Source organism: Anomaloglossus baeobatrachus, chromosome 1 (assembly GCF_048569485.1).
Source record: "Anomaloglossus baeobatrachus isolate aAnoBae1 chromosome 1, aAnoBae1.hap1, whole genome shotgun sequence".
Classification (NCBI taxonomy): Eukaryota; Metazoa; Chordata; class Amphibia; order Anura; family Aromobatidae; genus Anomaloglossus; species Anomaloglossus baeobatrachus.
The window spans coordinates 841,042,019-841,069,576 of NC_134353.1; the positions used below are offsets into that span (position 1 = coordinate 841,042,019).

The 27,558-nt window shown below is 45.4% G+C and overlaps 1 protein-coding gene across 1 annotated transcript in view; it reads right to left on the bottom strand.

Annotated features, from left to right (window-relative positions):
- Positions 1-27,558, bottom strand: part of ATG10 (autophagy related 10) — a 321,978-nt gene that overhangs the window by 211,529 nt on the left and 82,891 nt on the right. The window contains exon 2 of the mRNA XM_075342003.1: positions 10,648-10,778. Within this exon, the coding sequence (XP_075198118.1) occupies positions 10,648-10,767 (120 nt within the window). The 5' untranslated portion in view covers positions 10,768-10,778. The remainder of the gene's footprint in view (positions 1-10,647; positions 10,779-27,558) is intronic.

Consider the following 27,558-nt stretch of genomic DNA (forward strand, 5'->3'; position numbering starts at 1 on the left):
ATAAACACTGTCAGACTGACATGTTTTCTGACTGTGTTTTTTGAGCATTACAATAATTTCATATTCATTTGGGTTCCATGACTTTTTCTAGACCATGTTTTTTATGCAGCTATAACTGACAATGAGGTCTGAATGGAAGTTGTTTTTTTACACTTGAAAAAGATGCCAGACCGGTGTGGAAACGCGTTGTTGATTAAAGACAGCTTTTTATATTCTTGGATCAAGGATCTTCATTTAGGTTAGCACAGCTTAAAATAGTGAATTGTCTTTTCCTTCAAACATCCTGGTGGAGTTCATCCCCCAGCCACGGAGCATCAGCAACCGTTATTGACCTTTTACAGGAGTTGTGCCTGACACAACTTTCTAAGATAAGCATAATACTTGGCTCTATTATATCTTTTCATAAAAGGTATCCCCTATGGTCTGGTGCGCTCGGTTTACCCACAGTCTTTATCTAATGTGCTCGGAATAGCACATTGTTAGGTTGAACCAGCTATAAAAAAAACCTTGGGCTTCAGAGGATATTTTTTTTCTTGGACTTTTATGGCACACCAAAAGTATTTGCCCTAAATATGTAAAAGTTCAAGGGTCAATTTTTAGGACTTGCACATATCAAAAGAATAGAGGTTTCTTTGTCCCAAAGGAATAGACCATGTATTCGTATCTCTCCTTTGTTGCGTCAGTTAGACACTGAAACAGAATAATATACACCTTTTCCCATAAGCTTCAGTTACAGTAAATAGCACCACTCATGCATGGCTTCTTCCCTTCATTAAAGGAAATCTGACACCAGGATTTTGCAATGTAAGCTGAGGACAGAATGCTGCGAGGGTTAAACTAAAAACATCTGTGTTTCTCTTACCTGTATCCAGCTATTGTTTACTCATACTAAAGGGTTTATTGCTCTGTGATTAACATTGGCGTGACTCAGTTCCTCTTCCTCTATGCCCCCTGCTGTCATTAACAACTCACAGTCAATGGACAATCTCTATTGAGAGCCTGGTGTGGGCAAGGACAGCTACCAGCTCTGCTACACTCAATTCTGAGATAAAGTCAGAATGGCTGCACACAGTGATGCACGATAAAAGTGGTTAGTTTCAGAATCTTTTTGCCTACATTATGCTGCTCTCAGAAGAAGTAGCAAAAACCTGGTGACAGATTCTATTTAACTCCTTTCTGTGATACGCAGTAGGCTCTACTACCCAATATGCCAAAACATGTGGTCCCCATAGATGGCCACAAAGTGCACTATAAATGTTTACCCATTCTTGCTGTGTTACTCCTCTGCATCTTGACATGGAAAATGTATGTGAGCAAACTAAATCAAATCATTTAGGATATCATACGAAAGAATCGTGTCGCATATGGACCCAGTCGTCAGGGTTGTATACTCCTTTTATACAGGATTTTTAAAATTAATATTGACCCTTGAACACCGTACTGTTTTAGGTCTAAAATATTGCAATATATCTTTCCAGGAAATAGAGCCTGAATAGCCAATGAGTTAAATTCTGAACGCCTTCAGTTACCATAAGGAAGAATTTAAAAGAACAGTTTTTACTTCCCTCCATGGGTAATTATTATTGTGTGTACAATGTGTGCATAATAATACTTCCCATTGCTGTTTTCTGCACTAGTCAAGTTCACTGCTGTATCATATGATCACAATTGTGAGTAGTCGCCTCACACAACATCTGCTATGTGGACACAAAGTCACTTTCTCAATGCAAGCCTATAAGACTTAGAACAAGGTGTGACGACAAGGTGTGACGACATGGATTCTGTCAGTGCCTAGCAATGGGTTAAGGGTTAAGTTTCTTAAAATTCAGCCAACCATGATGATAGTTTGTTTATAAATGGGGGATAAGCCCCTCATTATTTCTACAAGACTCTTAGGAGTCTAGTGTTAGAGTTCTTGTTGACTCATGTAATTGCCTTGGCCAGTGAAGGTCAGATACCCAGACAAATCAATTATACGAACCTCCCATTGTATTACTACGTGTATTGCTAGCTATCCCTCATCTCTGCCAGAGACCATTACTACTAGGGATATTTTGTATATGGCTTGAAATTCTAGCCAATAAGAGCCCAGTCTTATCCACCAATCGTGAAGACCAAAATGGTCTGAATGGAGAGCTCAGGGGTATAAGAAGTCCATTGCCCGGGGAGACTCTTGTGCTACATGATACCAATCTAGTTTCATAGTTTCATAGTTTCATAGTCTTTAAGGTTGAAGGGAGACTCTAAGTCTATCTAGTTCAACCCGTAGCCTAACATGTTGATCCAGAGGAAGGCAAAAAAAACCCAATGTGTCAAATAAGCTCCAATGGGGAAAAAAATTCCTTCCTGACTCCACATATGGCAATCAGACTAGTTCCCTGGATCAACACCCTGTCATAAAATCTAATATACATAACTGGTAATATTATATTTTTCAAGAAATGCGTTCAGGCTCTGCCTAAATTTTACTAGTGAATCCCTCATTACAACATCATACGGCAGAGAGCTCCATAGTCTCACTGCTCGTACAGTAAAGAATCCTCATCTGTGATTATGAATAAACATTCTTTCCTCAAGACGTAGCGGATGCCCCCGTGTTCCAGTCGCAGGCCTAGGTGTAAAGAGATCTTTGGAAAGGTCTCTGTACTGTCCCCTCATATATTTATACATTGTGATTAGATCCCCCTAAGCCTTTGTTTTTCCTAACTAACTAACCCCAAGTTTAATAACCTGTCTTGGTATTGCAGCCCCCCCCCATTCCTCTAATAATCTAGGTCGCTCTTCTATCTACCTGTAAGATTATGCTATTTATAACCTTCTATACTTTTGCTAACAAGAAATGCATCCATTCCTCTCTTAAATTCATTCAGTGAGTTGGCCATCACCACTTCCTCAGGAAGAGAGTTCCAGAGCCTCACTGCTCTTACCGTGAAGAACCCTCTTCTATGCTGATGTAGGAATTTTCTTTCCTCCAATCGAAAAGAATGCTCCCTTGTTCTTGTCATAGTCCTTGGTACAAACAGATCATGGGAGAGATCTCTATATGGCCCTCTGATATATTTGTACATATTTATTAGGTCTCCCCTAAGTCTTCTCTTTTCTAGAGTAAATAGACCTAATTTTGATAACCTTTCCGTGTATTGTAATGCACCCATTCCATTTATTATTTTAGTAGCCCGCCTCTGAACCCTTTCAAGTTCAGTAATGTCTTTCTTCAGCACCGGTGCCCAAAATTGCACACAATACTCCAAGTGTGGTCTGACTAGTGATTTGTACAGAGGGAGAATGATGTTTTCATCTCGTGCCCCCAGACCTCTTCTAATGCATCCCATCACCCTATTTGCTTTGGTGGCTGCTGCCTGACACTGGGCACTCCGATTTAGATTCTTATTCACTAAGATGCCTAAGTCTTTTTCCATGTCTGATTTCCCCAGCAGTTTCCCATTTAGTAAGTAATCGTAGCATCTGTTTCTCCTTCCCATGTGCATAACCTTACACTTATCTGTGTTAAACCTCATTTGCCATTTTTCAGCCCAATTCTCCAATTTACTCAAATCCATCTGTAGTTGCAAACTGTCCTCCTTTGTGTTAACTACCTTACATAGTTTTGTATCATCTGCAAATACTGATATTTTACTCTGTAAACCATCCACCAGATCATTAATAAATATATTAAATAGTAGGGGGCCCAATACAGACCCCTGTGGCACCCCACTAGTAACCCTGGCCCAATCTGAGTATGCACCATTAATAACCACTCTTTGTTTTCTACCACTAAGCCAGCTACCTACCCATCTACACACATTTTCCCCGAGCCCAAGCTTTCTCATTTTACTTAGCAGTCTTTTATGTGGGACAGTGTCAAATGCTTTACCGAAGTCGAGATAAATGACATCCAATGATTCTCCTCGGTCCATGTGAGAGCTTACATCCTCATAGAAGCTGATCAGGTTAGTTTGACAGGAGCGATCCTTCATAAATCCATGTTGATATGGAGTTAAACAGTTATTAACATTGAGACATTCCATAATAGTATCCCTTAAAAACCCTTCAAACATTTTACCCACAACAGATGTTAAGCTTACCGGCCTATAGTTTCCAGGTTCCCTTTTGCACCCTTTTTTGAATATTGGTACCACATTTGCTAGCCGCCAATCCAGTGGAACAGACCCAGTTTCTATAGAGTCTTTAAATAAAAGGAATAGAGGCCTGTCTATCACATTACTTAACTCCCTTAATACCCGAGGGTGAATGCCATCAGGGCCTGGTGATTTGTCAATTTTAATGTTACTAAGTCGGTTCTGCACTTCTTCCTGGGTTAGGCAGGTCATACTTAATGGGGCATTTACATGATCACTCTGCATTTCCCCTGGCATATGATTTTCCTGTGTGAACACAGTTGAGAAAAAAGTATTTAAAACATTTGCTTTTCCCACATCGCTTTCTATGATTTTACCCTCATTATTCTTTAAAGGGCCAACACCATCAATTTTAATCTTTTTTCTGTTTATATAATTAAAGAATAGTTTGGGATTTGCTTTGCTTTCCTTAGCAATGAGTCTCTCAGTTTCTACTTTTGCTAAATATATTTGTTTTTTACACATTTTATTTTTTTCTCTATATATTTTTAATGCTTCCTCGCTGCCTTCTTGTTTTAGCTTTTTAAATGCCTTTTTCTTATTATTCATTGCCCCTTTTACATCCTTATTTAGCCACATTGGTTTTCTCCTGTTCCTAGCCCTTTTATTTCTGTATGGTATGGCTAGCTCGCAGTGGGTGTTTAATACCGATTTAAAAATTTCCCACTTATTTTCTGTGCTCCCATTTTTGAGGACATTGTCCCAATCAATTTGGCGAAGGTCTTCTCTAAGCTGATCAAACTTTGCTTTCCTGAAATTCAGCGTTTTTATAACCCCCCTCCAAGGCACCTTACTAAAGGACAAGTGGAATTGTATTATATTGTGGTCACTATTCCCTAGGTGCCCATCCACTCGTACGTCTGTAATTCTATCTGGCCTGTTGCTTAAAATTAAGTCCAGAAGGGCTGCCCCTCTAGTTGGGCCCGGCACAAGTTGGGACAGATAATTATCCTTAGTTACTGACAGAAACCGGTTTCCTTTCTGAGATACGCAGGTCTCAGTTTCCCAGTCTATATCGGGGTAATTGAAGTCCCCCATAATAATCACCTCACTGTGATTTGCTGCTTTGTCTATTTGTTTCAATAATACATTTTCAGTGGTTTCTGTTATATTTGGTGGCTTATAACAAACCCCTATGAGGATTTTATTAGTTTTCCCTCCTTGTATCTCCACCCATAGAGACTCCACCTCTTCATTTCCCTCTTGAATATCTTCTCTTAGTCTGGGCTTTAAACTGGACTTTATATATAGACAGACTCCACCCCCTTTCCTTTTTTTACGATCCCTCCTAAACAATTCATATCCTTGCAGGTTAGCCGCCCAGTCATAACTATCATCTAACCATGTCTCAGTTATTCCTACTATGTCGTATTTCTCCTTATACATTACCAGCTCCAGTTCCTCCATCTTATTGGTCAGGCTTCTTGCATTGGTCAGCATGCAGGAAAGAAGTTTTGCTCCCCTTTTCTTAGCTTCCTTCTGATTACCCTGTCTTGGGTCCTCTTTACGGCATCTAGTATCCTTGATTAGTTTGTCCTTCTGTTGCATGTTCTTGTCTGCTGTTTTTTCTCCCATCCCCTCTTCTTCTAGTTTAAAGCCCTCCTGATGAGTGTGGCAAGCCTTCTGGCGAACGTGTGTTTCCCAGGTTTTGTGAGGTGTATCCCGTCTCTTGCGAGAAGTCCATCGTAGAGGTAATTCACTCCATGGTCCAAGAATCCAAATCCTTGCTGCCTGCACCACCGTCGTAGCCAGTTGTTCAAATCTAGTATCCTATTCCATCTTCTGACACCATGGTCATCGACTGGGAGGATTGATGAGAAAACAACTTGTACGTTCCGTTCCTTAATTTTCTTCCCCAGAATTTCAAAATTTTCACAAATAGTTGGTAGATCATTTCTTGCCGTGTCGTTTGTTCCTACATGTATCAATAGGAACGGGTACTCGTCCTTGGATCCGAGGATAGTTGGTATCCTGTTGGCCACATCCTTGATTTTTGCTCCCGGTAGGCAGCATACTTCTCGTGCGGTTATGTCCGGCCTGCAGATAGTTGCCTCCGTGCCTCTTAGTAGTGAGTCGCCCATAACTACCACTCTTCTTTTCTTTCTGGATGCACTGCATTTTGCTCCTGAGTGTTTTTGAGTGTCTTTTGTTTCTGCTTTTGTTGACAAAGTAACTTCTTTTGATGATACTGTGTCTTCTCCTGTAGAGACGGTATCATCCTGAGCTGTGCCATTTTCGTTCTCCAGCATGAGGGCTTCATATTGGTTGCTAAGCTGTGTGGGTGCTGCCGACCACTTGATCCGCTGGCTTCTTTTGGTCACATGTGTCCACTTTTCAGCCTCTGTATGTGTTCTGAAGCTTTTCTCACTTTCCATATCCTGAATTGTTGCTTCTGCCTCGTCCAAGAAGTCCTCATGTTCTTTAATTAGCTTCAAAGTTGCTATTCTTTCTTCCAGTCCCTGCACCTTTTCCTCTAAGAGGGCAACAAGTTTGCACTTTTGACAGGTGAAGTTGGATTTTTTGTGCGGCAGATCCGTAAACATGTAGCATGTGTTGCAGGTGACCATGTGGATTTTCTTCTCTTCCATAATGCTGATGTAGCGTATGACAGGCGAAAGTCGCGCGCCGTCCGGCGCGCGGTTTTGCGATGTCCTCAAACAGCGAGACCCGGTAAGTCCCAGCAATCGATCAGCTTACGGCGACTCTTCTCTTCTTAAACAGCTACAGTTATCACCACTATGAGATTGTGTTAAAACTATGCCACACTTATCTTCAGTCGCCTCCCTTTACTTCAGTACCTCGCACTCTGGGATCTGCGGATCCGATGGGCAAGCCATAATTGAACCTGAATTATAATACTACATGGACGTCAGCATTGATTGCATGGATTTGACTGATATATCAAGGAAGGAATCCAGCTTGGGACAATCCAGTCACCTGACTACAGGCTTTGCGGTCCTCAGCCAGCTTCCTAAATCCGGCATTATTCCATTCTCGGTGGGTGCCAACTGGAAGCGGGGTGCTGCTGGTTTGGAGTAAGTAGCCCTGGAAGCTTTGAGGCACGGTCATTCTAATCCCTGGTGAGCCAGCGGAAGAGTGAGAAACTGTTGCCGGTTACATTCTGTGGTTTTGCTGGTTATGTGTCAATTACAGTTAATGTTTGGGGATCCATTAAAGTCTTAATATTGTGATTCCCTCATCCTGTGTTGTCTGAGTAGTGTTCCGTCCACAGTTAAGGAGATCGAGCGTTCAGTTGGGATGAGCCCTGGGCCATGCTGTCTGTCTTATCTAAAGGCGGCTGGATCAGCAGATGAGAGCACCCACTGACCCCCGTGTCTCCACACAAGGTTCTCGTAAGCTACCATTAAAAAGATGTAATGGTCAACGGTGTGAGACAGCAAGTCACATCATGCAGTAGAGGACCGGAGCGTCGCTGGAAGCAGTGTATAGACTGTAACATGTTATTGATGGTTGACGTAGGGAGCAATAAAAACAAAACCTGCTGGAGTGCACCTTAAAAGGAAATGGTTCAATGGGAACATACCCTTGACCTGTATCTATTTTTCATAGTACAATCCCTTTTCTAAATGCAAACCTGCTGGCAATCAGTTTACCTTAGTGGCTCTGACAACGGGCACTTGCGCAAGTGTAGTATTACCTTAGTAATACATGGTCCTACCACATCCTACAGAGCAGGAACCGCTCTGCAGCAAATATTGGCTTTGGCTTATAACAGAGGGGCATACAAGATACAAGCAGGGGATGTCCCCCAAGGATGTCAGTATCTCATGCCATTAGCCATGGTAGCACTTTGGTTATAGAAATGTATAAGAACATTGCTGAACCTCTCCTATGACAAAACTGAGCTAACAAGAAATGTGAAGAGCGCAAATTGTAGACTTTTCAGAAACGTAACCATGGAGACATGGAAAATAACATCCAAAATCTATTGCTGAAACACAAAGTCTATGGTTGTTGCTCATCACTCTTGATGGAAAATTCACAGAAACAGAAAAAAATAAAAGCTGCTTGTATCAAGGGACAATTATTATACATTTTATTGCAACATTTTCCCATATAAATGTTCATTATATACAATCTACCTGGATCAGTCTGTATTGCCAGTGATACAGTGTTATATAGATCTGTCTCCAAATGAATAATTTCTTCATAAGGCTGAGCTCATATGAATGTATGAAAAATGGATGATTTTTCATCCATATGATGTTCAGTGTATATTTATCACATTTGTATGTCACCCACTACAATTAATTTTGAATTAAACCTTTGCAATCAATCCATTAAAAATGGATGCGATATGGAAGGTGTCCGTATTGCATATGTTTTTTTGCAGATGACTCTGGAGCAGGCGGCCTTATAGAAGTATCATCATGCCATGTCAAGTCACCCCATGATCACAACTGATAGCAGCATTTAACAGGTTAACAGCTGAGGACGGAGCTCCATTTCACTCAGTTCCCAAACCTGCATCAAAGACAGGGAGCCGAGATATGACGTACTATTACGTCATAGGTAGTGATGGGCGGCCTTGCAGATAACCGGGACCGGTGGACCTGACCCAATTTAAAAAGAAATTTGGTTCTGGCCCAGGATTGATCCCGGTATCTGGCCGGATTCCAGTCCCCATATGAGTCTATGGAGACCAGAATCCAGAGATTAAAAATAGTGGTAGAAGGGATAGGGGGATAGGAGAAAACTCGCTATACTCACCGAGGCTCTGAGTCGGCGGTAATTGCTCCTGCCACCTCTCATTCACTTCTGGGACCTATATTAGCCTACATGCACATGCACTGCTTTCCCCGCCCACCGGCATTTGTGATTGGTTGCCCTCAGACACGCCCCCCACCCGAGTGACAGCGTGTCTGACTGCTTCCAATCACAGACACCATGCGCATCTATCCTGGTATAATAAATAAATAAATAAATAAATAAATAAATAAATAAAACGTTCCTTTATTTTTTTGCATTACCCGAGTGCTGGACCCAGATGATTAGCCAAAATTCCTTGAGAATTCCAGGCCCGGGCCCAGCACTTGGGTACGTTTGAAACCGTGTGGATCTTGACTTTTACAGTCTGGGTCTGCCCATCACTAGTCAAAAGTCTTAAGGGGTTAATTATAGGTTCCCTTGACAGAACTAAAAATATAAATTGTAAAAACTGTTTTTTGTGCGGTTTAGTCAATTTCAACATTTAAATATCATGATATTAAAGAGGTCCTACAAAACAAATCCTTTCCATATATTTTATGAGGGTTTGTGGCATACAGAGATGGGACGCATTGTTCAGGATGCTTCGGAGGTAAAGCCATTTCTTACAAGACTTGAAAATAGAGACCAGCTTGGGACCTGGGCAACATCAGACTAGAAGAGGTGAGGGATCACATGCAAAATTTTTAGTGATAAATAGAAACATGTCCATTTGAACGCAACAATAACAATGTGTACTGTTCTTCCCCTCCAAAAAAATTAACTCTTAAGGCCGCTTTACACGCTGCGTCATCGCTCAAGCGATCTCGTTGGGGTCAGGGAATTTGTGACGCACATCCGGTCGCTTTAGCGATGCAGTTGCGTGTGACACCTTAGAGCGATTTTGCATCATTGCAAAACGTGCAAAATCGCTCATCGGTGACATTTGGGTCCATTCTCGAATATCGTTGCTGCAGCAGTAACGATGTTGTTCCTCGTTCCTGCGGCAGCACACATCGGTACGTGTGACACCGCAGGAACGAGGAACCTCTCCTTAACTGCCTCCCGCCCGCAATGCAGAAGGAAGGAGGTGGGCGGGATGTTCATCCCGCTCATCTCCGCCCCTCCGCTTCTATTGGGCGGCGGTTCAGTGACGCAGCTGTGACGTCGCTGTGACGCTGAACGAACCGCCCTCTTAGAAAGGAGGCGGTTCGCCGGTCACAGCGACGTTGCAGGGCAGGTAAGTAGTGTGACGGGTCTGGGCGATGTTGTGCGCCACAGGCAGCGATTTGCCCATGTCACACAACCGATGGGGGCGGGTACGATATTGCAGCGTGTAAAGCGGCCTTTAGTCTCACATTTTTTATGACCAGTAGGGAAACTGGCCAGCATCAGAACATAATTGGAGGAGGATAATGTGCAAAATGATTTTCTACAAGGCTGTAAATAAGAACATGCCAATTTCAACCAAAAAAATAAAAATTTGCCCCAAAAATGAGTCCTTGGCTCAAAATTTTGTATGCCTATCACAAAGGCTCTAAGTTTTATGTCTAGACAGATAACGTACAGTTGCTTTGCAAAAGAGAAAAAATATTAGGGACATTAAAAAACTCATTTTTAGAATGTGATAACGACACAAAGACATAGTTGTGACAAAATATTTCGAGCAGCTATTATCCTTTGTGCAACCAGGCAAACAAAAATGATGTAAAAAGAACAGAAAATCGGCTTTCTATATTTATTTCACTGAAGTTATAACCATACATTTGATATAGAATTATGTGTAGCAGACGGACATTACCTGAAGATTTCTCCACTGCCAGCCGTCCCCAATAGCTTGAGAGTGTTTCAAAAATTCAAAGCAGAAGTATCTAAATTTGTCTTCTCCCAGGATCAAGTTATTTCTGCTTTCAGTGGCCATTTTGCAGAAATCTATGCACACAGGAAAATAAAACGGATAATGGAGATGAAATGTAAGTCCTAGAAATAGTAGATTCTAGTTCCAAAACATTTTCCTATTTTTATTCTCTTTAGAAAACCAACAAAAAGATACTGCAATATGGAATTTATGTCAAACTTTTATATTTGAACATCTACAGTCAGCTTTTAAGAAAGAGAAAACATGATTAACATCACAGCAGAATTAACTCTGTTCTCCAGAAAATAAGCCCTAATAGGGTTTGGGGGGCTTTTTTGAGAATGCTTAAAATATAAGCCCTACTCCATAAACAAGTTCTAGTTGCGGTTCTATAAGGAAGCATCCAAGCAGCAAAAAAAGTTAAAGAATACAGCAAGACTCTTCATCAAAAAAGTAGACACCCACAAAAGAAATTCGGGAGTGTCCTTTACGAATTGACCACGTTTTTGTGTTGACCCACAAAAGAAAGTAGACCCCCACAAAAGAAAGAAAACACTCCCATCCCCCCCCAAAAAAAAAAAAAAAAAAATTGCACTCACCAGACACCAAACAACTACAGTTGGCAAGTGCCGATGGTGGATGGGCTCTCACACAGAGATCTGCGTTGCTGTCAAGTCCCTCGCCATTCTAGCTGCATTGCACTGCAGCTCTCAAACAGATCGGGTATCAGTATCACTCCACGTAAGGCTAGGTTCACATTTCCGTTGTTTTGCATCAGTCACAATCCGTCGCCTTGAGGAATTACGGTATCCTGCAAAATATTTTGCAGGAATCCAGTTTTTCCCCATAGACTTCTATTAGTGACGGATTGTGACTGATGATGCTGCATTGCATCCGCTGCGTCGCGGTCAGTAGTTTTTTAACTGACCGCCGGGCGGGAGCAACGCAGCCTGTAACGTTTTTTGAGCAGCGCAATCTGTAGGATTTTGCTGCGCATGCGCTCTCTGGCTCCCTGCACCCGTAACCTGGATACATATCGGGTAACCAAGCAATGCGCTTTGGTTAGTTACCCGATATTTACAGTGGTTACATGTGCAGGGAGCCAGCGCTAAGCGGTGTACGCTGGTATCCAAGATAAATATCGGATAACCAAGCAAAAAGTACTTTGCTTTTAGTTACCCGATATTTACCCTGGATACGTGTGCAAGGAGGCCGACACTTCCCCACTCGGCTCCGCCCCCTCCCGCACTGCGCATGTGTACACACACACACACTCACTTGTCCCCAGCCCTGCAGTCCCCGCGGCACTGACGTCCTCAGCGCCACGGCTCCGCTCCGCCCCCCTCACGCTCCGCCCCCCTCGCGCTCCGCCCCATGCACACAACGGAGTCCGACAATGATTTCTGTTCTTTGTCATCCGTTGTACAACGCATCAGTCACATGCGTCAAGCAACGCATGTGACTAATGCAAAACAACGGAAATGTGAACCTAGCCTTAAGGCTACTTTACACACTGCGATATCGGTCCCGATATCGCTAGTGTGGGTACCCGCCCCCATCTGTTGCGCGACACGGGCATATCGCTGCCCGTGCCGCACAACATCGCCCACAGCCGTCACACATACTTACCTGTCCGGCGACGTCGCTGTGACCGGCGAACCGCCTCCTTTCTAAGGGGGCGGTCCGTGCGGCGTCACTGAAACGTCACTGAACCGCTGCCCAATAACATCGGAGGGGCGGAGATGAGCGGGACGTAACATCCCGCCCACCTCCTTCCTTCCGCATAGCGGCCGGGAGGCAGGTAAGGGGAGCTTCCTCGTTCCTGCGGCGTCACACGCAGCGATGTGTGCTGCCGCAGGAACGAGGAACAACCTCGTTACTGCTGTAGTAACGAGATTTGAGAATGGACCCCCTTGTCGCCGATTAGCGATTTTGCACGTTTTTGCAACGATGCAAAATCGCTTATCGATGTCACACGCAACGGCATCGCTAATGCGGCCGGATGTGCGTCACGAATTCCGTGACCCCAACGACTCCGCATTAGCGATGTCGTAGCGTGTAAAGCCCGCTTAAGTCACAAGGGAAAGCCAACTGCTGGGGAATCTGACAGCGACACAGATTTGCATTTGAGAGCCCATTCACTTGCCAACTCTGATTTTTAAGGTTCTGGTAACTACGATTATTTTCTTTCTTTTGGGGTTAAACTTAGCAGTACATAGAGAATAATAAATGTAAGCAGGTAATTTAAACTTTGGTAAATATGGTATGCAACCAGCACTACAGGATTGGTTCTGTACCATTAGAATAGCAGATCAGATAAGAAAATGTGCATCTGAACCAGTAATAGGATTAAAACAAAATGTTGATGTTCTAGAATGTGATGACAGGATTATATTTGAATAAATGTTGATTTTTTTTTTTTGTTCAAGAATAAATATTCATGGGAAATATAAGCCATCCCCTGAACATAAGCCCTAGCGCATCTTTTGGAGCAAAAAATAATATAAGACCCTGTCTTATTTTCGGGAAAAAACATTAAAGTGACAAAAAGTCCTTTTTGCTCAAGGAACAACAGAAAATACCTGTATGTTCATAAATTAGGCTATGTGCGCACGTTGCGTAAAAACATGCAGTTACGCTGCGCTTTGTAGCGCAGCGTAACTGCATGCGTCCTGCGTCCCCTGCACAGTCTATGGAGATTGTACAGGGGCCGTGCGCACGTGGCGCTTTAGAGCGCAGCGCTTCGGCTACTGCCGAAGCGCTGCGTAAAAAGAAGTGACATGTCACTTCTTTCCTGCGCTTTGCCGGCAGCTCCTGCTCTGTCTATGGCAGGAGCTGCAGGCAGAGCGCATGGAATCGGCTTCACTACGGACATTTCTGCAGCGATCTAAAGCGCACATGTGCTCTTCAGATCGCTGCAGAAATATCTGCAGGGCTAGTACGCAACGTGCGCACATAGCCTAAGACAGACAGTCTTCAAACAAGAATGTTCAGCTCATACAATTACATCAAAGTCAATAGAAAATGTAACACAAAATTAAGAGCCTAAATAGACTTCGACACATAGTAGTAAAGTCCGTGGACCTGATTCATCAAAGCTATTGCACAGAATTCCGCTTTAAATGGCTTTGTAAATTGGCAAAATATTGGCACAACTCCAAGTTGCGTAACAATATAACAACTTTTGCCATTTTCCTAAAGTTGCCAGTTTTACTTATTTATGCCCTCTCACCAGTCTTGATGAATAGGGGTCCATGTTTGCTGTTCCTAAAATGTATTACCTTAAAAAGATTTTTCCATTACTATGATATTAATAACCTACCTTTAGGATAGGCTGTCAATATCAGATCTATGGAGGATTGATTCCCAGCATCCCCACAAATAAAATGTTATTAGACTCCAGCAGGAGCCCGATATAAACTATGTACAGAGTGGAATACCACCACTCCATTAAGCTATTTGGTCTTGAGTATAGTAGTAGTGTAAAACCCGATTAAAGAACACATTTTTATAACTTTGAAAGCTTTAATTTAATTTTTAAAACAGTTAAAGGTAATAAAGTTTCCAATTCACCTCATTAGCCATTTTTTCTGTTCAGAAGTTGCCCTGACTGAACTTTAAACCCTTTTCTGGAGTATAATTTTGTCTTTCAGTTGTCCTTATTTAATATTCATACTTTGTCCTTATGTACGTGTAGTCTGGAATTTTTCTGTAGAGGGGCGGCACCTTATGAGTGTACCCACTGTATAGGCAATGCCATCAATAAATCTTCTCCCAAGCCTCCAGCGCTTTTCTCTTTTTGCCTTGTTGGCATTTTTCACTGCTTCTATGGCTTCTATTCATGCAGCAAGAGAGGAGCCAGGATAAACCCAAGAAACACTGCGCAACAACTAGAGATGAGTGCTCAACACTAGGGTGCTACAGTAGATGTCAGAGAGCCGAAGACCAAGTAAGAGTAGCACTCAGCTGAGGAACAAGTAAACGTCTAAATAAAATGTCCCCCCACCCCTCTTCACAGGCAGATTCTCTACTCCCAATACTTTTCATAAAGATGGAGTACAGATATTGAATAAGAACTGAAGATAGGCTATGAAACTGGACTAAAAAAAATGACATTTTTGTGTACTCACCGTAAAATGTCTTCCTTGGAGCCTTTCATTGGGGGACACAGACAGTGGGTATTATGATGTCTCCAGGGAGGCGTGATACTAGATTTGCAAAAGTGTTAGCTCCTCCCCCCACAGCATATACCCTAGCTAGACAGGAAACTAGCTCAGTTTGGTGTAAAAGCAGTAGGAGAAGGACAACCAAAACCACAAGGGTGGGAGCTGTGTCCCCCAATGAAAGGCTTCAAGGAAGACATTTTACGGTAAGTACACAAAAATGTCATTTCCTTTCTCACCTTTTCATTGGGGGACACAGACAGTGGGACGCCCCAAAGCAGTCCCTGGGTGGGAACTGAACTATTAAACAGTGTATAACATCAGACTAAGAGCTGACTAACAACTGCAGTGAACATATATCAAAACACTGTCAAAAAAAGATCAGTGGCCACTTATAAATGGGCCACTGCCGCCTGAAGGACTTGTCTTCCAAGAGCAGCATCCGCGGAAGCATGCGTATTCACTCTGTAGAATTTTGTAAACATGTGCACACTGGACCAGGTAGCGGCCTTGCAAAGTTGGGCCGCCGAACCCTGATGGCGGATAGCCCAGGAAGCACCCACTGCTCGCGTAGAGTGGGTCCGCACAGATTGAGGAGAAACAACACCTCGTGCTTTGTAAGCCTCACAGATGGCAGTCCTAATCCATCGAGAAATCGTGGATTTAGAAGCCGAATTATCCTTTTTGTGTCCTTGTGAGAGGACGAAGAGGGCATCGGACTTGCGCAACGGTGCTGTTCTGGAGATGTAGATCCGCAGAGCCCTGACGAGATCTAGAGTGTAAAGGGCTTTTTCAAAAGAGTGGACCGGGCAGAATGACGGCAACACAATGTCCTCGTTTAAGTGGAAAGAAGATACGACCTTCGGGAGAAAAGCGGGGGAAGGCCGAAGGACCACCTTATCATGATGGAAAATCAGGTAAGATGAGCGTCAGGAAAGAGCCGCTAGTTCGGACACTCGCCAGATAGAGGTAATGGCGACTAAAAAGGCAACTTTCCAGGACAGTCTTTGAAGAGAGATTTCTCTCAGAGGTTCGAAGGGAGGAAGCTGAAGAGCTCCGAGAACCAGATTCAGATCCCAGGGATCTAAGGGGTGGCGATAAGGAGGGACCAAATGCGCCACCCCCTGAAGAAAGGTACGGACCTGAGGGCGAGAAGCCAGCCGCTTCTGGAAAAATACTGACAAGGCAGAAACTTGTCCTTTAACCCCTTCACGACCTTGGACGAATCTATCCGTCCAGGATCGTGTCCCGTTAAGCCCCGCCCCCTGCCGCGGGCAGGCGGCGTGGATCGGCACACATATCAGCTGTTTTCAACAGCTGACATGTGTGCCTGCTAGCCGTGGGTGGAATCGCTTCCACCCGCGACCATTAACCCCTTAAATCTTGCTGCCAAAGTCTGGCAGCAAGATCTAAATGCGCGCGGCCATGTTTTTTACTTACCGCCGCCCCCACCAGAAGTCACGTGTGTTATCACGTGACTATCGGTGGTTGCCATCGTAGCACAGGGTCATGTGATGACGCCTGCAGCTATGAAGTTTCACTTTCGTTTTCCCTCGGCCGATAGCAGAGGGAAAAACAAAGTGACTGAATCTGCTGTTTACAGCTGTATTGCTGTGATCAGCAGATAGATAATAGCGATCAGATTGCTGATCGCTATAGCCCCCTAGGGGGACTAGTAAAATAAAAAAAAAGTTTAAAAAAAAGGTTTTAAAAAATAAAAAAAAAAAGTTCAAATCACCCCCCTTTCCCCCCATTGAAAACTAAAGGGTTAATAAATAAATAAATAAATAAATAAATAAATATACACATATTTGGTATCGCCGCGTTCAGAAATGCCCGATCTATCAAAATATAAAATCAATTAATCTGATTGGTAAACGTAGTGGCAAAAAAATTCCAAACGCCAAAATTACGTTTTTTGGTCGCCGCAAGTTTTACGCAAAATGCAATAACAGGCGATCAAAACGTAGCATCTGTGCAAAAATGGTACCATTCTAAACGTCAGCTCGAGACGCAAAAAATAAGCCATCACTGAGCCATAGATCCCAAAAAATAAGAACGCTACGTGTTTCGGAAAATGGCGCAAAACGTGCGCCACTTTTATTGGACAAACTTGTGAATTTTTTTTTAACCCCTTAGATACATGTAAACCTATACATGTTTGGCGTCTAAAAACTCGCACCGACCTGAGGCATCACATAGATACATCAGTTTTATCATATAGTGAACACGGTGAATAAAACATTCCAAAACTTATTGTGCGATCACACTTTTTTTGCAGTTTTTCCACACTTGGAATTTTTTTGCTGTTTTCCAGTACAATAATATATGGAAAAACCTATGGTTTCATTTAAAAGTACAACTCGTCCCGCAAAAAACAAGCCCTCATATGGCAAGATTGACGGAATAATAAAAAAGTTACGGCTCTCGGAAGAAAAGGAGCAAAAAACAAAAACACAAAAATGGAAAGTGCCCGGGGGCTGAAGGGGTTAAGGGTACTGAGAGCTAGTCCCGAGTCCAGACCGTCTTGCAGAAAGGCAAGAACATTAGGGATTGAAAAGGTAAGGGGCGACCGATTATGACGGTCATACCAGGAAAGATAGGTCTTCCAGGTCCTGTGGTAGATACTGGCGGAGGAGGGCTTCCGAGCATTAAGCATGGTATGAACTACATTAGAAGAAAGACCTGATTTTGCTAGAATCAAGGATTCAAGCGCCACGCCGTCAAATGCAGCGGTGCTGTATTCTGGTGGAATATTGGACCTTGCGACAGAAGATCCGGGCGGTCGGGAAGACGCCAGGGAGTGTCGCCGAGCAGTTGGAGAAGCTCTGGGTACCAAGCTCTCCTGGGCCAGTCCGGGGCCACGAGGATCACCGGAATTCCCTCCGCTTTGATTTTCTTGATTACTCTCGGAATGAGAGGAAACGGAGGGAAGATGTAGGGTAGGCGGAACTGCGCCCACGGAAAGACTAGGGCATCGGAGCCGATCGCTAGCCGGTCTCTCGACCGGGATATGAAGGGACGTATTTTGGCATTCATTCGAGACGCCATGAGGGCCACATCCAGGAGTCTCCAACGAAGAGTGATCTGATGGAACACTTCGTCGTGGAGGGACCATTCCCCTGCCGCTAGACCTTGCCTGCTGAGAAAGTCTGCGGCCCAGTTGTCTACCCCTGGGATATGGACAGCTGAAATAATGGGGATGTGCTTCTCTGCCCAAAGAAGAATTCTGGATACTCTCTTCATCGCTGCCTTGCTGCGAGTTCCTCCCTGACGGTTGATGTAAGCCACGGCCGTGGCATTGTCTGACTGGATCCGAACAGGGAGGCCCAATAGTAAGGGTTGAAAATTCTGAAGGGACAGAAATATGGCTCTGATCTCCAGAACATTGATGTGCAGGGAGCGCTCGGAAGACCAGCGTCCGTGAACAGTGTGGTGGAGAAACACCGCCCCCCAGCCTATCAGGCTGGCATCCATCGTGACTACTTGCCAGTGGACCGGGCGGAAGGACTTCCCTTGAGATAGGGATGAGGCTTGAGTTCACCAGACGAGGAAGCTGAGCGCAGACCGAGATAGGCGGACTGACCGGTCTAGGGAAGCTGGATTCTTGTTCCAGGAGGATAGAAGATCCAGTTGTAGAGGGCACAGATGGAATTGGCCAAAGGACATGGCTTCTATGACCGCCACCATCTTGCCTAACACTCTCATTCCATTTCGAAGGGATGTGTGACGGCGAGAGCGGAGGGATTGGCCGGCCTAGATCAGAGAAGACCTCTTGTCCTCTGGAAGAAAAACCCGGGACTGAGCCGTGTCTATCAGCATACCTAAAAAGGTGATGCGCTGCTGAGGAATGAGGGATGACTTGTTGAAGTTGATAAGCCACCCTAGCCTTGACAGCGTGTCTAGGCAAATCTGCACGCTTTCTGAACAAACTTGAAGAGAGCTCCCTTTGACAAGAAGGTCATCCAAATAGGGAACGACCAGGATGCCTCTGGGGTGTAAAATGGACATGACGGCCGCCATGACCTTTGTGAAGACCCGAGGCGCAGTGGCCAGCCCAAAGGGGAGGGCCCTGAATTGGAAATGACGGTGTCCTACGGCAAAGCGAAGGAACCGTTGATGAGAGACACATATGGGAATGTGTAAATAAGCATCTTGAACGTCTATGGAAGCTAGGAATTCTCCAGGTTCCATGACGGCTAGCACTGCTCTCAATGATTCCATTCGGAAAGGTTGAATCCGTACGAATTTGTTCAGCCGTTTGAGGTCCAAGATAGGGCGGACGGAGCCATCTTTTTTGGGAACGACAAAAAGGTTTGAATAGAAACCTTTGCCGCGCTGTTCCAGGGGCACTGGAATGATAACATTTGCTTTCTGTAAAGAGGCTATGGCCTGAAATAAGGCCTGGCTTTGCGTTTTGGACTTTGGAAGACGAGAACGCAGAAACCTGTTGGCCGGCAGGGAATGAAAATCGATCTTGTAGCCTGAGGTGATGATTTCTTGAACCCAAGCATCGTGAGTGTGGTCTAGCCAGATATCCCGAAAAAGCAGAAACCGCCCTCCAACAGGAGTCGGATCTGAGGGATACCTGGCGTCATGCTGAGGGGGCCAGTACAGAGCGAGGTCCTTTGGGTTTAGGGTACTTGAAGTGGGAACGCCAAGAAGAGCCCCTTGAGGGACCGAATCCTCGATCTGAGTGTTGGGACGATCCTTGGGCTGATGGTTTTTGGGGGGCAGGCCGAAAGGACTGCCTGCGCCAAGGAGATTTTTTAAAATTCCTCGATACAGGCCGCTTTTGAGGTAGAATGGTACTTTTACCACCCGTCGTCTCAGATATGAGTTTGTCCAGGGATGCTCCAAATAGACGCAGGCCATGGAAGGGGAGTGTGGACAGGGATTTCTTGGAGGCACTGTCCGCATTCCATATTTTTAGCTAAAGGACTCTATGGGCAAAGACAGCATTGGCCGCCGATAGGGCTGACAAACTAGCTGCATCTAGGGAGCCGTGAAGAAAATAATTAGAGGCTAGAGAGAAGAAATCAAGGATCTCAAAAGCCGCCGGGGAAATATTACAAGAGCGAAGCATCCTGCGTAGGTTCTTGCTCCACACCCCCATAGCTCTCGCGACCCATGTTAAGGCAATAAGGGGGCGAAGAGAGGAGCCCGAAGCCTGGAAAATAGATTTGACCGCAGCATCAACTGTGCGGTCGGACGAGCCCTTGAGAGACGCGTTGTCTGAAACAGACATGACCGTCTGTTTAGCCAGTCTGGATACTGGTCGGATCCACAACGGGGGGTACTGACCAGGGCTTAACCATTTCAGAGGGAAAGGGATAAGTGAATAAGCCTCAAAACTACTGGAACAGCATGTCCATCTTGAATTGTCCTCATACCTCTCCTCCTGCTCCCTCTTTGACCGGCTTCAATCTGGCTTCCGACCACATCATTCTACCGAAACTGCCCTAACCAAAGTCACCAATGATCTACTAACCGCCAAAGCCAAGCGACACTACTCTATCCTCCTCCTCCTGGACCTGTCCTCTGCCTTCGACACAGGGCATCACAGACTTGGCCCTATCTTGGATCTCTTCATACCTAACAGACCGAACTTTCAGCGTCTCCCATTCTCACACCACTTCCTCATCTCGCCCCCTATCTGTCGGTGTCCCTCAAGGCTCAGTTCTTGGATCCCTGCTGTTCTCCATCCACACCTTCGGCCTGGGACAGCTCATAGAGTCCCACGGCTTCCAGTATCATCTCTATGCCGAAGACACACAGATCTACCTCTCTGGACCTGACATTACCTCTCTACTAACCAAAATACCACAATGTTTGTCTGCTATTTCATCCTTCTTCTCTGCACGATTCCTAAAACTTAACATGGACAAAATAGTTTATTGTCTTTCCTCCTCCTCACTCATCTCCTCCAACAAGCCTTTCCATCAAACTTGATGGTTGCTCACTCACCCCAGTCTCACAAGCTCGTTGCCTTGGAGTGACCCTCGACTCTGCTCTATCCTTCAAGCCACACATTCAAGCACTCTTCAACTCATGCCGATTACAACTCAAAAATATCTCCCGGATCCGTGCTTTCCTTAACCAAGAATCTGTAAAAACATTAGTGCATGCCCTCATCATCTCCCGCCTCGACTACTGCAACCTCCTGATCTCTGGCCTACCTTCCAACACTCTTGCACCCCTCCAATCTATCCTAAACTCTGCAGCCCGCTTAATCCACCTCTCCCCTCGCTACTCCCCAGCCTTGCCACTCTGCCAATCCCTTCACTGGCTTCCCATCGCCCAACGACTCCAGTTCAAAACATTAACCATGACATACAAAGCCATGCACAACCTGTCTCCTCTCTACATCTGTGACCTAGTCTCCCGGTACCTACCTGCACGCAACCTTAGATCCTCACAAGATCTCCTTCTCTGCTTCTCTCTTATCTCCTCTTCCCGCAATCGTGTACAAGATTTCTCCCGTGCATCCCCCATACTCTGGAACGCTCTACCTCAGCACATCAGACTCTCCCCTACCATGGAAAGCTTCAAGAGGAACCTCAAGACCCACCTCTTCCAACAAGCCTACAACCTACAATAGCCCTCAGTCCAGTAGACCACTGCACAACCAGCTCTGTCCTCACCTATTGTACCATCACCCATTCCCTGTAGACTGTGAGCCCTCGCGGGCAGGGTCCTCTCTCCTCCTATACCAGTCTGTCTTGTACTGTTAATGATTGTTGTACGTATACCCTCTTTCACTTGTAAAGCGCCATGGAATAAATGGCGCTGTAATAATAAATAATAATAATAATAATAATAATGAAGAGAAGGGTTTTTTATTAAACCTTCTATCAGGGTGATCCCACCGTTTCGATATAATTTGCCGATAAACCGGATCCTGAGCAAAGGATTTAGGAGGCTTCTTGGCCCGCTTGATTGCCGACTGAGAAGTCGGGTCAGGAGGCTGATCAGAGATCGACAGAGTGATTGACAGCCGAAATTAGTGTGTCTTCTATATGCCTAGACTCAGAAAGGACATCTGAATCAGAGTCAGAGTCTTGAGAATGGTGACTACTAAAGGTCACGGAACCTCTGTCAGACTGACTATCGTCCGAGTCGGATGAGGCGTAGAGGTCGCAATGGCGCCTTTTGGAAACAGCCTTTTTACGTTCTGGAGAAGAGACACCAGACGAAGCAGGCGGGCTCCTCTGAGGGAGCTGAGCCGGGGGAAGGCTATGGGAGCCTGAGGACGGCTGGGATATCTGAGCGGCAAAGTCATCTAACCTTTTAGACATTAGAAGAGCCCATGCAGGCATTACGTCATCAGACGGGGGTGCTGCCTGGCCGGTGGCCGGAGCAGAATCGGGACTGCACAGCATCCTGGTCTGGCAACGGGGTCTGTTGTGACACGGTAGAAGGGGCATCGCAGCCCCGGCATAGTGGCTAGCTTCGGCCATTAGAAAACGAGCGTCCACAGGTGGTACAGGCATAGTACAGGTCCATAGAGGACGCCTGGGAAGCTTTATCACCCTTGCGGTTACGCATGTCAGCAATAGAGTCCTACAGCCCTATAGGGATAGAGTTATTGAGTGAGGAGCCACTAGCAGTATTATAAAGTGACTGCTATGCACAGCCGGTATATACCGTAGCAAAATGGCATATACTGTCAAACAGCCGGCATATACCTGCAGGCAGAGCCACTATATACCGCTAATAGCTGATATACACCGCTAGCCAGCAGGCACACACCACTCGAGAGAGCGATATACCGCTGAGCAGAGCGGTATATAGTGCTGCAGAAGTGCAGAGCCAAAGAGGCGATCTCACCCGAATCTGCTCCCCATGTGGAAAATGGCGTCCAGTGATCCTGGCAGCATGGAGGAGAGAGACGGCCCCCGGAGGCTGATTGGTCTCAGGGCTGGGAATAAGGCGGGCTTTGCACGTTGCGACATCGCAAGCCAATGCTGCGATGTTGCACGCGATAGTCCCCGCCCCCGTCGCAGGTACAATATCTTGTGAAAGCTGGCGTAGCGAAAATTAGCGCTACGCCGGCTTCACATGCACTCACCTGCCCTGCGACCGTCGCTCTGGCCGCCGACCCGCCTCCTTATTAAGGGGGCGGGTCGTGCGGCGTCACTGCGACGTCACACGGCAGGCGGCCAATAGGAGCGGAGGGGCGGAGATGAGCATGATGTAAACATCCCGCCCACCTCCTTCCTTCTGCATAACCTACGGAAGCCGCGGTGACGCCGGTAGGAGATGTTCCTCGCTCCTGCGACTTCACACACAGTGATGTGTGCTGCCGCAGGAGCGAGGAACAACATCGGACCGTCACGTCAGCGTAATTATGGATTACGCCGACGCTGCACCTATGATACGATTACGACGCTTTGGCACTCGTTAATCGTATCATCTAGGCTTTACACACTGCGATGTCGCATGCGATGCCGGATGTGCGTCACTTTCAATTTGACCCCACCGACATCGCACCTGCGATGTCGTAGTGTGCAAAGCCCGCCTAAGTGTGACGGCTAATCGGAAGGAGCTGCTCCTGAGTGAGGGAGCGGCTTCCAGAGCAGTGAGAGGGGGCGTTGCTAGAATGCAGGCCGAAGCCGGGGGCTAAATTAATGATGCTCCCCGGGATCACGGCCTGCATTGCCCCACCGGCGCCGTTCCAGGCGGCGGTTTGGATGCAGGGGACAGATGACTCGTCGTCTCCCTACCTGATCCTGGCTCCGTCTGAAGACGCGTCGGTGATGGATGCGGGGATCTCAGGAACACATCTTCGGCTCAAGGCTGAAGCAGGTCCTCGGCTCTGCTAGCCCTCTGGAGCTACCTTGGTGTGAGGTGCTTCCAGGGAGCCTGGAGGGGTACGCAGACCCGACCACTTGGGCGCGAGGGAAGACTGACGGCTTGTGCACGCCAGGATTCCTCTACCCGTACACGGGGGGAACGGGGCTGGCAAGGCTCCCTGGTATTGCCCCTATCAAAAATAGAATGAATACGAAAAAGAAAACAAAATAAAAAGTAAAAATAAAAACAAAATAAGCTGGCCTGAGGCACCTCTGGTGGAGCTCAGTCATGACATGTCAGCCTCCCTGCTGACACTAGAAAAAACTGAGCTAGTTTCCTGCCTAGCTAGGGTATATGCTGTGAGGGGAGGAGCTAACACTTTTGCACTTTTGCAAATCTAGTGTCACGCCTCCCTGGAGACATCATACTACCCACTGTCTGTGTCCCCCAATGAAAAGGTGAGAAAGGAAAAGTAGTTTACAGCCAACTTACAGCTAATTTTGTCCAAGAAAACTGAAAGAAAGGCTGATGAAAAGAACTGGAAAGTTTATTAACGTTACATGCTGGACACACAATTATTAAAAAAATAAAGTATACTCTATCAAGGAGTTTTCCAAGCCAATATTTAAAAACTTCTCGCAGCTCGGTCTAATCAAATAACAAAAAGCACACTACTTCCATTTGCGGAGCTGTTCCTGTCCTCCGCTGGTCTCTATACATGCTGTTCTAGTCATATGGACACCCTAGTCCTCTCTGCTGCCATTGTCAAAAATGTAGAAACCAGTAGAAATGTGGGTTAAAAACTGTGCTGCTGAAGATGAAAAGAAGATACAAAATCGCCAGGTAGTAGTAGATGAAGGTGCTTTATTCAACACATTTCGAAGTGAAATCGAACTTCATCAGGAATTCATTGGTGCATTTCCTGATGAAGAAGTGAAGTTTCACTTTGAAATGTGTCGAAAAAAGCACCTTCATCTACTACCCGGGGATTTTGAATCTTCTTTTCATCTATAGCAGCGTAGTTTTTAATCCACGTTTCTCCTGGTTCCTACATACTGCTCCAGCCTGTGGACTTGTGGACCTTGCCGCAGCTGTTTATGCCTGTACAACTGGTTGTGGGTGACAAAACCACACAAGGTGAGTACAGCAAGGTGAGCTAACAGCACCTCCTTTTATATTTTGGATAAGACCCTATTGAAATTGTTGGTACAAAGCATTTTCAAGCAATAGTCAAATGACTGTGTAGACATAGGTAGGGAATCCAGGCAGCTCTGGGAGGTGGATGCACAGGATCAGTAGGTCAGCATGCAAGACAAGCTACTACAGGTTTGATCTATTTGTGCAATCAGAAATATTTTGTTGGTTCGTTGCACATCAATCTTATATATTTAGCTTTAACCCCTTCACGACCGCACGCAGTAAAGTTACGTCCTATTCTTACATGACTTAGCAACCAGGGACATAACTTTTACTGCCTAAAATTTATTTGATTGCCGTGGGACCTTTGCTTGACCCCAATCGTTGTAATTGGCTGTTCAAATCTGAACCGCCAATCACAGCAATCGCACTGTTTCACGCAAAATAAATACCTAAAATAGTTCGATCCAGCTATGATCGATGCTTTAGGCACACTGACCATTGGCTGAAAGCCAGCAAACAAGGCGCCCCCACCCTGCAGCACTGATTGGAGCGATCGTGTTATGACGCGCAATCGCTCCAATCAGTGTGTGGGGGTGACCTGGCGGTGACCTCTCCCCCAAAGCTTGTTTTGGCCTGGAGAGCCCTCTCCAGCCAGTCTGCGCCGTGCCCCTTCTGGGACTTGTAGTTTCATGCCGCTGCTCTAACTCTGCGAAGCTGCCCGATCTCCACCGCGCTGCCCGTAAGTGCTGCCCCTCATCCAATCTCTCCATCCCCCACCCCCCAATCTCTCTGTCCCCCTCTTCCCCATGGCTTTTCCTGTCCTCCGCCCTCCCCCCCCCTCCTTCGATGTACCCTTGCCTGCAATCTCCGCTGTCTAGTTCCTCCTGCCATCCCTTTTTGCAACTCACCCGACCGTGTGTTCTGCAGCCGCCGTTTGTGCTCAGTTTTCAGCAGGACCGTTATTGTTTGTTTGTCATCCCATGTCGCTTTTTCCACCCCATCCATCCGTGCGTCATGCAGCCGCCAATCTGTGACGCACATCACAGATCGGCATCCGTGTTCAATTTTGGTCAGGATTTTATTTTTTTGTCCGTCATCCCCTGTTGCTTTTTACACCCCATCCGTCCGTGCGTCCTGCAACCGCCGATCCGAGATGCACATCACAGATCGGCATCCGTGCTCAATTTTGGTCAGGATTTTTTTTTGTCTGTCAAACCACATCACTTTTTGCACCCCATCCATTTGTGCGTCCTGCAAGCTGCTGAGCGCTGATCTGTGATGCATATCACAAATGGCATTGGTGCTCAATTTTGGGCAGGACATTTTTTAATTTCTTTGGACATCCGTTTAGTATGTTTCTTTTTCATGTTACCAAATTTGAAGCTCCTTTCTATTTTCTCTTCTTTTTAGGTTTTTTCTACTCAAAAAACAGATTCACAGAAACACTCGCAAAATTTAGTTTTATTTTTCTTGTTTTGTTTTTTTTACACACGCCCCACACACCCTACAGATAGGTTCCTTGAGGGGGTCACATGTGGGGGGGTTCCACTATTTAGGCACATCAGGGGCCCTTCAAACGCAACATGCTGTCAGCTAATGATTCCAGACAATTTTGCATTTGAAAATTCAAATGGCGCTGTTTGCCTTCAGAGCCCCGCCGTGCGCCTAAACAGTGGTTTCCCCCCACATATGAGGTATCAGAATACTCAGGAAAAACTGCCCAACACATTTTGAGGTCCACTTTATCCTGTTGCCCTTGTAAAAATGAAAAAATTAGAGACTAATAGCATTTTTGTGGTAAAAAAAAAATTTTTCATTTTCACAGCGCAACATTACAAAATTCACTGAAGTACCTGGGGGCTCAAATTGCTCAGCACACATCTACAAAGGTTCCTTGGGGGGGGGGTCTAGTTTCTAAACTGGGATCACTTGTGGGAGGTTTGCACTGTTTAGGCACCTCAGGGGGTCTTTAAACGTAACATGGCATCTGCTAATGATTCCAGCTAATTTTGCTTTCAAAAATTCAAATGGCGCTCCTTCCCTTACGAGCCCCGCCGTGCACCCAAACAATTGATTTCCACCATTTCTGAGGTATTGGCGTACTCAGGAGAAATTGCACAATAAATTTTATGGTGCATTTTTCTCCTGATGCTCTTGTCGGGGGAAAAAGCTGCCTGGTTGCCAATTGTGTAGTAATTTTTTTTTTTTTTTTGCATTCATGGCTCAACATTGTAAACTTCTGTGAAGCTCCCAGGGGTTCACCAAATATCTAAATATATTTGTTAAGGGGTCTAGTTTCCAAAATGGGGTCACTTGTGGGGGAGCTCCATATTTTAGACACCTCAGTGGGTCTCCAAACCAGACATGGCACCCGCTAATGAGTCCAGCTAATTTTGCTTTCAAAAATTCGAATGGTGCTCCTTCCACTCCAAGCTCTGCCGTGCACCCAAACAATTGATTTCCACCACATATGAGGTATCGGTGTACTCAGGAGAAATTGCACAATCAATTTTATGGAGTATTTTTTCCTGATCCTCTTGTGAAACTGCAAAATTTTATGGCTAAAATAACATTTTTGTGTAAAAAAGTAAAATTTTCATTTTTTCCTTCCACGTTGTTTTGGTTCCTGGGAAGCACCTTTAAAGGGTTAATAAAATTCTTGGATGTGGTTTTGAACAGTTTCAGAGGTGCAGTTTTTAGAATGGTGTCACTTTTGGGTATATTCTGTCACCTAGGCCTTTCAAAGTCACTTTAA